The sequence below is a fragment of the Hippocampus guttulatus genome, chromosome 7 (genome assembly GCF_054856545.1).
Source record: "Hippocampus guttulatus isolate MCC_2025c chromosome 7, RoL_Hgut_1.0, whole genome shotgun sequence".
NCBI classification, from domain to species: Eukaryota; Metazoa; Chordata; class Actinopteri; order Syngnathiformes; family Syngnathidae; genus Hippocampus; species Hippocampus guttulatus.
In genome coordinates, this window is record NC_141267.1 from 4,641,194 (window position 1) to 4,652,136 (window position 10,943).

Sequence of the window (10,943 nt, forward strand, 5' to 3'; positions counted from 1 at the left end):
GTGGAAATCCTGGACATGGGCTGAAAGGCAACTCAGCCAGGAAGAAGCCTCAGAAACAAAACAAAATGCACACAGTGACAAAGACCTTGATTTTTGAACCATGTCCCGTGGTGTGACAAAATTAAAATTGCATTATTTGGCCATAGTGAGCCTCATTTATGGATTGAGGTGAAAGGGCAAAGCTTGCAAGCCTGAGAAAACCATTCCAACTGTGATATACGGGGATGTTGGCAGCATGATGTCTGGTTGTTTTGCTACAGTTGGGAGAGCTGCACTTCATAAAAGTTTGCATCCTGAGGAAAGAACATTCTGTGGAAATACTGAACCAATAACTGAAGGCAACAGGCAGGAAGTTGAAGCTTGAATGTGAAATGTCTTCCAAATTGGCAATGACCCCGAAGCATACTGCCAGACTGGTTACAAAGTGGCTTATGGATAATAAAGTCTATGTTTTAGAGTGGCCGTCACAAAGCCCCGATGACCTCAGTCCTATTGTAGACGGTGGGCAGACCAGATAAGGCATGTGCGTGCAAGTCAGCTTCCAAACTTGTCTCATTAACACCAGTTCTGTCTGGGCCCAAATTCCTGCAACTTTTGTACTAAGCTTGTTGAATGATAGCCAAAACTCTTGACCCAAGTCAGCGTTGAGGCTATGGTACCAAATACTATTATGAAACACTTATAAACTTCCGACTTTGAGGAAAGCTTTGAAAAAGTGTTTTAGAAAATCCTTCTCTCATTCTGGCATTTAACTTGGGAGTTATGTTCCAACCACTTCTGCAATAAGTGAAATAATTTCTATTTTCAGGGAGAGACTACGGACGAGATCAATCTGGCCTGTGGAATGTCCCATCCAGTGCATCTAATAATTGCGTTTGTTCATTTTTCATCAGAATGAAAAAGAAAGAAAATGACAAAGATGAAGATGTAAAAGATGAAGAGCGGGAGCAAAAAGATAGGCGTTGTTTTCAGTGCGGGGACACTGGTCATGTCAGGAGAGACTGCCCTGAGTATCGCCATCTAAAGCAGAGGACGGCCGTGGCACCAGGTAACCATCACTCTACACTACAGTCCATCGTTATTAGCACTCCTGATTAAAATGTGTTCTTTCGCTTCTAATAAATTAATGTTTTGTCTAAATAATATGGGACCATAAAAAAAGTAAACTTTAAAAAAAGGGGGAAATCAAACCATTAATTTAAGTGCATTACCGTATTTTCCGGATTGTAAATCACAGGGTTTTTTTCATAGTTGGGCCGGGGGTGCGATTTATACTCTGAAGCAACTTGTGTGTGAAATGATTAACACATTATATCATTTCACATGTTATTTTCACAATCAACCGCTAGATAAACCTTACCCAGATGGACCTTAAGTCTTTATGTTCATACATATGGTCAGTGAGTCTCGAAAAAAATTGAGCACCCTAATAACCACCTCTGGTGCCCATTTGAGAATCACCCAAATTTTTATGTGCAACCCTCCTTATGTTTTACGACATGGGAGAATACAAAAAAGTGGGATCTTCAACCATTCCTCTTTGCACAATCTCTCTGAATCTTCAAGCCATCATTGTCGTCTCCTCTGCATTCTCAGCTCTTAGCTCATTCCACAGGTTATCAATAGAATTGAGATCTTGGAACTGAGATGGCCATAGGAGAAGCATTATTTTGTCTTTTGAATTATTCATTCCTACAACCTTCAGTATGAGAGTATGCTTTTGCAATAAAAGATCGTGGAGCTTGGCAATATGACCATATATTGCAAGGACGATAGAAAAAGTTACCGTGTCGCATTTTTTCAGATCGTGTCTATTGTCATTTTTCGTTGACAGCAAACAGTGAACAATAAGAATGACAGAGAAAGCTTATGTGATGGTCAAAAGCTTTCATTTGCCGTGTTTGTTCCACACGGCAGCCAATAGGTGGCAGACTGAACATTAACCCACATGGCAACCCGCCAGGCGCATGCGCGCTGACACACACACACACACACGCACACACAAACACATAACTTGATTTGCAGGCCCGAGCCCGAAGCAAACCCGAAATTTCAGATTTTATTTGTGAGGACTCGGGAGGAGGAGGGTTGATATATGATAACAAATTAAAGCCTGTCTTTTGTAACGAAATCTAAGTTAAACAAGACTGTATAAACATTTACATCTTTTATATTTCTGTTTCTGCAGAGGGTACATTAACTGACAATTTTCCATCATTGACGGATTTCTTTAAGAGTTGACGGGAAAAATTTAAGGCCATCCGTCATTTTGACAGGTTGAAAATTGGGCCACAAACCACAGTAGCAGTACGTCCTTAAGAATGTAGCGCGGCATTTTAAGAGAGAGAAGCAGAGAGACAAAGAAGAACAATGACGTGTGGATAATAGACAGAGACAGGAAGGAGTTCTTTGAATTGTCATTGCAAGTTTAGTACAGTACATGCTGTGGTGGAGCGACTTCTGTTTTTTTGTTTGTTTTTTTTGCGAACCACGGTCTCTCGTGGCCAAAACTATTCACAGCCTCAAAATGCCTTAGTGCACTGTGATGTTTGGGTAGCAACATCACAGTGATATTTATTTTTAAAAAGTCAGCGAGAGAGAAATCCGGCCCGACCCGACCCGAAGCAATGATGAATCGGTTCGGGTCAGGCTCGGGCTCAGGCTTAAGATCTTACCTCTAACGGCAGCCTGGTGGTCACGTGGTTAGCGCGTCGACCTCACAGTGCAGAGATTGTGGGTCCGATCTTCCTGGCCTTCCTGTGTGGAGTTTGCATGTTATCCCCATGCCTACGTGGGTGTTGTCCAGGTACCGTATTTTCACGACCATTCGGCGCACCATGTTGTTGGGCGCAGTCTCAGTAAGGGGTGGTATTTCTGTATTTGACACATACACAAAACGCACTGTATTATTGGGCGCAGCCAGGCATGGTAAAACATACGCCATCTTAAACATACGGCATGCATGCACGCACGCTAAAAACGCGTTTTTAAAAAGGCAACGGAAGCAAAACTGAGTTCGGTTGTACTTTATTTAGCCATTTTACAATGTACTCACATTTTTCTCTTCCCCTCTTACACACTCACCCTTCACTCATTGGCGACTGGTACCTGCGAGGGGCGTGCCTTTAGCGTCCTCTTACACGCCCACCCTTCACTCATTGGCGGACTTCCGCATGCCTGTCGTCACTCACGCCCGCCTTTTCTCTGTATAAACAGCGTGTCGGCCAGAGGTGCTCTCAGTCAGGCTTTGGAACTCGGCGCATACACTAGACGCTCCGCATTATAAGGCGTCCTGTCCATTTTGGAGAAAATTTGAGACTTTTAATGGCGCCTTATAGTTGTGAAAATACGGTACTCCCGTTTCCTCCCACATTCCAGAAACATGCATGGCAGGTTAATGGAACACTCGAAATTGTTCCAAGGTGTGATCGTGAGCACGGATGGTTGTTCGTCGATGTGTATCCTGCGAGTGGCTGGCAACCGCCACTCACACTCTCTGAGTGTCGCCAGGCTCCTGCCCGAAGACGACTGAGATAGGCACCGCCCCCCCTCCCCACCCTGTGACCCTTGTAAGGATAAAGCAGATCGGAAAGTGGCTGGGTGGATGGATGTGTTCAAAAGTGTTTTAACAAGTTTTAAGTTTTTTTATGCTCTCTCTTACTTCGGGGATTTTCAACCAGTTGTTCAACAAAATCACCCTTAATACTGAACTGCAATTTAACTGCTATTCTGCCCTCATATTTCTCATCAGCTCCTCACATGGTGCGGTCTTTGGTGAGTTCTCAGTCCATCACCGGTTCCCAGGTACCGCTAGACTGTCCTGGAAGGGCCAGGCTACCCTCGGAGAGTGTGAGTAGCAAGAAATTTTAATCTGGATATGATTCATTCGCACTGTAAACAACTGCGCGCACACAGAACAAATAGATACTGTCATCAACATACGTTAAAAAACACTTGCATTCTGTTGATCAAACAAATTTAACATAACTTTGAAACAAATCTTGTTTATAGGTTAAAAAAAACTATGCTTCATTTTGCAAACAGTCGCTGCTTCCAAGACAAATACTTCATTTTAGATTAATGAAATTTGTAGAACTGTGAATGAAAATTGTTTCTCATATTCTCAGGGTGAGTTAAAAAAAATCCGGGATTTTCTTTTTTAACAATTTCATTTAACATCATACTAACACACAACGTTGGCACCCCATCTCTATGGGCACCACTATATTTTCCACCAAATGAACGCTCCTGTACCACCTCACACAAATGTGTGCTTCATCGTGAACTTGTTTTAAAGAACATTCAAGTTGAATGCGCAGTCGCTGTTTCAAATTTTACCTTCTTGAGTGTGTAAGAACAGCATGCGAGGTATATTGTGTGATTCTTTTTTTTTTTTTTTCCGCCCTCTCTTTAGTCCGACAGTCACCGGACTCCACCCTATTCTCCACAGCCCATGGCTGTGTCTCAAAGTTCCCCTCAGTCCTCCACTTCTCCCAAGCCCTCCCAAAATAAACCCATTTCTTCCGGTCCCCCGAAGCAGCCTGCTCACCCCCAAGTCCCACTTTCTCTCTTGAACTTCACCTCATCCCACCCAAGCCAGTATCACCTTGGAACCCTGGCTGCCCGAGGGCCTCTTCCCTGCCACCATCACCAGTCACACCCATCGCAGGGGCAGCCTCAGCACCCAGCTCACATCGCTTCTCCCTCCTGGCCCATCCATGGACCTGTCCTTACCACTAACACAACCACTGCTCACTCTCCACCGAGCTTGAAATTGGCTCTTCGGTCAGCGTCGGGAAGCGCGACGAGCTCCGGGGGAAGCCCCAACGCTATCAACCTGAATGATCCCAGTATCATTTTTGCACAGCCAGCTGGAAGACCGCTGAGTGTTGCTGGGCCAGGACGTGAAGGACACTGGCTCAACCGCTTGGCACACCATGGTTCACTTCTAGGAAATGGCACCGTGGTCAAGTCAGGTATTCATTGGGTGAATTCTGGTGGCATGTTATGGTTTCTAATGGGATTTTGTACAATAATAAAATTCTATGACCAATCAGTAAAATGCAAGAATTTTCCCAACAATTTCTCAATTAGTGATTCCCAATCAGTGTGCCGGAGCACTGTGCCTGGACAGATGAGGTATGCCACGGCAAGTGGTCCAATTTCACTTAATTGGTCTGAAATTTACACTGGTAAATTATCCATTTTAATCAGAGATGGCTTTTTATGTGCCTCAATGTATTTGCTGATGCTGGAAAAATGCCCCCCCCCCCCCCCCCGTTCGCCCCACAACAACTCAAGCACAAGGAGTTCGATGCATGAAAATGGATCTAATCAACATACAGATACCTGAAAATTAGAGATTTAAAATTACATTAATGCAATTTAAAAAAAACACCCTAAATATGACTGCAATTAATTGGTTGTAATTAATGCGATAATCTGAGAACTAAATATAGATTACTGTATAATCAGAATCATCTTTATTGGCCAAGTATGTAGAACACACAAGGAATTTGTCTCCGGTAGAACACGCTGCACTCGTATCATCATAAACAAGGACATGACAAATAAGTATGGAAGGACATTCCGTAATGCAGGGGTCCCCAACCTTTTTTGTCCCACGGACCGGTTTATGTCAGACAATATTTTCACAGACCGGCATTTAAGGTGTGGGGGATAAATACTACAAAATAATATGGTAAGAGCTGCATGAACACTGTGGTGTTTTCGAGAGATAATAACAACACGAGGAGCATCTAATCTGGCCACAACACTCTGATCGCTATGGTAATGTTTAATGCCTTCAAAATACGATACAACGCAAATTCAAAGTGCATGAAAATGTCAACTCACCACAATGCTGAATCAGTGCGAGCCCCGAGCTTGATTTTCTGCAACCGGGCGGTCGCATCTCTGGGTAATAGGAGACAATGACACCTGAAGTGTGTGCTTTATGTCGATTTTATTTTGTTCGCTATATTTTGTTTTAGTCGCCGTTGCTGCACAAAACCCCCGCCTCACACAGGTAGCATGTCAGAAATAGCAACAGTGCTATTGTGGCGATCTCAGAGTATTCAGCCATAACTTGAATCCAGACCACCGGCAGAGTTGTTGTCTCGAACGTACTTTTAAGTTTATTTTACTCATTTAGCAAGCTCCGGCGTTTTGTTTTTAGCATAATTAGTCATGTTACGGAGAAGCGTGGTTTGACGTGCGTCAAGAGTGACACAGACACGGATGTAACGGAGAATCTGGTAATCTTTCAAAATAAAATATGTTTCGTATTCCAAAATAAATACAAGAGAATTAATGTAAGTTCTTATTGTGCGGCCCGGTACCAAATCCCCCGGCCGGCGGTTAGGAATCCCTGCCGCAATGTGTACCGTTGTGCGGTGGTACCACCCAATGAAAACTGTGAGACAATGTACAAAGTATCAAACAGTGCTAAAGTAATCAGTGGTAGAATACAATACTATAACAGTTGTACAGTTGGTGCAGAAAATCATTGAAACATTTTAAAGTGACCAGTAGCAGTATTTGAAGTATAACAAGTGTGGAATTATGCAGATGTCCTTGAGCGCTTTAAAGTGTCTGGTGCTGAGGAATATAGATCAGTGACAGTGGTTCAAGTAAGTACAGAGCTGGAGCTACAATGGTTATAACAGTAATGCTGTTATACAATTTTTTGCACAACCACAGGGTTGTGCAAAATTGCAAAGAGCCACTATACAGATAGATTTGGATGACTGTTTAGGGAGTTAATGGCTAGAGGGAAGAAGCTGTTTAAGTGTCTGCTGGATTTGGTGCGCATGGATCGGGAGCGCCTGCCTGAGGGGAGCAGCTGGAGAAGGTGGTGGGCAGGGTGCGGGGGGTCCAGTAGGATTTTCCGTGCCCTTGTCTTGGTTCTTAGGGTGTGCAAGTCCTCAAGAAATTACATATTATTATTGTTATTATTATGAAAATCTGATGTGCTAGAGAAAAAATGAGGGCAGATTCGTAATCAGCTCCAAAAAATAGCTCAAAAGGGTTTACTTACAAATATTTGTTGATCAGTGTTATTTACTGTATTTACGACAAATAATGCGTCTTTGCTCATCTATCCAAATGCTCTTCCACGAGATGACCTGTGTATACCTGTGGATGTCGCTTTCTGTGACATATTTGTTTGTTTCTGGATGTAAAATATGTGCCTCGGCTCAAGAAAGGTTGGGAACCACTGTTCTAAACAATTTGGAAAAAATTAAATCATTAACATAATTGACTTTTTTTCCTGTCAATTTCATTTTTTTTTTTCACAATCAGTGTTTCAGTACCAAGTGGGATTATTCTTAGTGTTGAAAATGGCCTACTCTCTTTTGGTGATGCAAATTAAATGACTCGACAAACCTTTTTATTTACTGAAAGGTGATGGTAATATATTGTCTGACTTCTCCTCTTTCTAGAGTTGGGCCACTCATCCCAGTTTATTGGTGTGAGCCAAGGTTCTCAAGTATGGGAGCACAATAAAACACCCCAGTTTGCACTGTCTCCTTCCTGGCCATACCGAATGCCGCAGAATTTTATCCAGCAGGGAAACGGTGGCTACCAACCGGGTAAGTTATATGCTTCCGCAGTCGGGACAGTTTTTACAACTGAAAGCTATTTTTTTGGTTTTACTGTTTAAAAGACAAAACATGTAGGTTACAGAAAATATGCCCAGATCATGCTCAGATAAGGAACAAAAGATCCCGTGTTTGAGAGGAAGGTAATTTCATCTGTGCTGTATGTTGCACATGTAGCTGATTTGCCAATAAAGCTGACTTCACTTGACTTGAAATTACTGCTCTGTTAACTTCCTATTTGATCCGCTTATTATGTCATAAAACTCAAAACTCCCACAATTGTGGACATTTAATCCATTATTATTAAATGTGAATACCCAGTTTTGTTTTATTGCCTCAGATCATAATTTGTCTCCATCTGTCTTCAGGCTCTGTGATGCATCCGAATCCAAATTTGCCCATGGTTCACCATGTCAGACACCCAGTAAATCTGAATTTCATCCAGCAGAAAAAATGAACTAATGTTGTTTAAAAAAAAAAAAAAGTTTTATTGGCCAGTGACACAACAAAGTAAAATTATGTACCCTTTGCACCATTTACTGTATATCGCCAGAATTTTTAAAAGAATTGTATAATTTTTGTACAGTATTTGTTTTATTTTTTGGTCTCATTATATTGATTTGTGATACAAATGTCAAATATTTTAATTCCCCAATTTTGAGGGGGTCCAAAAGTGTTTTTATTTTCTGTGTAAAGGAGGGGGAAAAAGTACCTGTATTTTTATGAGCTCTGTTTGTCAAGAGATGAAGGCTTTGAATAAATATTTGATTTAAAACCATTTCAAGATGTATCTTCAATAAAGTAATGCCAGAGTCATTAGTACGAAAAAGGGGAAAAAATTACCATTGTGGCAAACCAGATGGTGTCTCTTGTTTGGAAAGTCCTTGTCTTACAGTTGGGTGACTGATGACCAATGTCATTGAATTTATCAATGGGAATTTGTTACCATTTCAAGATACATTCACATTTTATTTGGTTAGTTTTATTTGGCTCATCTGCGATTGGCTTAAATAGAATTTTCCACAGGTTTATTGACCATAAAAACGAGGTAAAACTGAAGCAATACAAATGGAAACAAAACTCAAAATAAACATGAACAGCACACACATGCACACAGAAGCATTCTGCATTTTAATGCTTAGCCCTGAAATAAATACCTCATGTATATAACTAGAAAGTATGATATATGTTGTATATTTATTCCCTTTTTTATGACCTTATTCAATATACCGTATTTTCCGCACTTTTAGGCGCTTCGGAGTGTAAGGCGCACCATCACTGAATGGCCTATTTTAAAACACTTTTCAAATATCGGACGCAACGCACTATAAGCCGCATAAAATAGAAGCTACGATAATGGCTGCAGTTGTGTTATGCATCCCCTAGATGGCGCTACACTAAAGGGAATACAATACAGTACAGCTTTATTCATACAGAGCTTTCACAACCACTGCAGCTGGAACAAAGCGCTTCACAGAACATTTAAAATACTACATCCAAGAAATAAAAATATTGATCCATATGTAATGTAATAATCTTATTATAAAGGTGCACTGTTGGCTTTTGAGAAAATTGAATGCTTTTTGGTGCGTCTTATGGTGCGGAAAATAAGGTCATCTTTGACTAAGGAAGCTGAATTGTCTTTTACTGTCTTGCACCGGGACTTGAGGGATTTTGTTGTACAATTGACTGAAACTGCAAACAACAAATTGTGGTCATTTTCCTTTCGATATCGAAGACTAGCTAACTATGCGAGTACCGTATTTTCACGACCATTCGGCGCACCGTATGGTTGGGCGCAGTCTCATTAATGGGTGCTATTTCTGTATTTTATACAGACAAAACGCACTGTATTATTGGGCGCAGTTTTACAGTGGTAAAACATACGCCAGCTTAAACATATGGCATGCATGCGCGCACGCTAAAAACACATTAGCTTGAAGCATACGGTAGCATGCCAAGACATACAGATACAAGCTAAAAACACGTTTTTAAAAAGGCAACGGAAGCAAAACTGAGTTCCGTTGTATTTTATTTAGCCATCGTACAATGTACTCACGTTTTTCGATCAATCATCACCCAGAAATCCATCAAAGTCCTCATCCTCTGTATCAGAATTGAACAATTGTGCAAGTACCGGTAATCCATCAAAAACGCCGTGTTCCCTCTCGTTGTCAGAGTCACTCTCATTGCAATGTGGCTCCACAGAAATGATGCCGGCTTTGCCAAAAACTCGAACAACAGTGCAAGCAGAGACGTTCGTCCAAGCAGCCACAATCAGTTCGCAAATTGTGGCGTAACTCGCCCAGCGCTGCCTCTCACTCTTTGTAAAGTTGTGTTTGCCATCGATCATCCATTGTTCCCATGCCGTTCGCAACTTTACTTTGAACGCCCGGTCGCAACTTGACTTTGGACGCCCGGTTGATGCCGATGTCCAGCGGTTGGAGTTCTTTAGTCAAGCCTCCGGGAATAACGGCAAGCTCAGAGTTCATTTGCTTGACTTGGTTTTTCACCGCTGCTGCGAGATGGGCACGCATGCCAAAAGCATAACCGATGGCTTGAAGTTTGAACTGAGCTTCGTAGTCGTGTCTCTTTGTAGAATTTATTTTCGGGGGTTCTTAGAAACCAAAACCGAAGTTGTTTTGCAACAATGCACATAGCCACACTCTATACAGGTGTTGGTACCTGCTTGGGGCGTCCCTTTAGCGTCCACTTACAAGCCCACCCTTCACTCATTGGCGGACTTCTTCGCCGCATGCCTGTCCTCACTCACGTCTGCCTTTTCTCTCTCTCTCCATATATGTATATATACACGCCCACCCTTCACTGATTGGCCGACTTCTTTGCCGCAAGCCTGTCCACAGTCACTTCCGCCTTTTCTCTATATAAACAGCGTGTCGGCTGTCAGTCAGGTTTTGGAACTCAGCGCATACACAAGACGCTCCGCATCATAAGGCGTCCTGTCCATTTTGGAGAAAATTTAAGACTTTTAATGGCGCCTTATAGTCGTGAAAATACGGTACACATTTCACATGATGAAATCGTGAAAATTACCTTGAATGCATCTTGGGAAAGTGGCCCGGTGGTCGAGGTTTGCGCGTCGACTTCACAATGCAGAGGTTGTGGGTTCAATCCCGGCTCCGGCTTTCCTATGTGGAGTTTGCATGTTTTCCCCGGGCCTGCGTAGGTTTTCTTCGGGTACTCCGGTTTCCTCCCATATTCCAAAAACATGCGTGGCAGGCTGATTGAACACTAAATTGTCCCTAGGATTGAGTGTGAGCGCGGATCGTTGGTAGTCTTTGTGTGCCCTGTGATTGGCTGGCAACCGGTTCAGGGTGT

General features: G+C 42.3%; 1 protein-coding gene across 6 annotated transcripts in view; it reads left to right on the forward strand.

The window, feature by feature from the left end:
• tut4 (terminal uridylyl transferase 4) overlaps positions 1 to 8,382 on the forward strand; it is a 101,542-nt gene extending 93,160 nt beyond the window's left edge. For all 6 annotated transcript variants that reach the window (XM_086115428.1, XM_086115432.1, XM_086115429.1 and 3 more), the window contains 5 exons: positions 894 to 1,048; positions 3,752 to 3,849; positions 4,415 to 4,976; positions 7,446 to 7,595; positions 7,973 to 8,382. In XM_086115428.1, coding sequence (XP_085971554.1) covers positions 894 to 1,048; positions 3,752 to 3,849; positions 4,415 to 4,976; positions 7,446 to 7,595; positions 7,973 to 8,061 — 1,054 coding nt within the window. In that variant the 3' untranslated portion in view covers positions 8,062 to 8,382. The remainder of the gene's footprint in view (positions 1 to 893; positions 1,049 to 3,751; positions 3,850 to 4,414; positions 4,977 to 7,445; positions 7,596 to 7,972) is intronic.
• Positions 8,383 to 10,943: the final 2,561 nt, after the last annotated feature.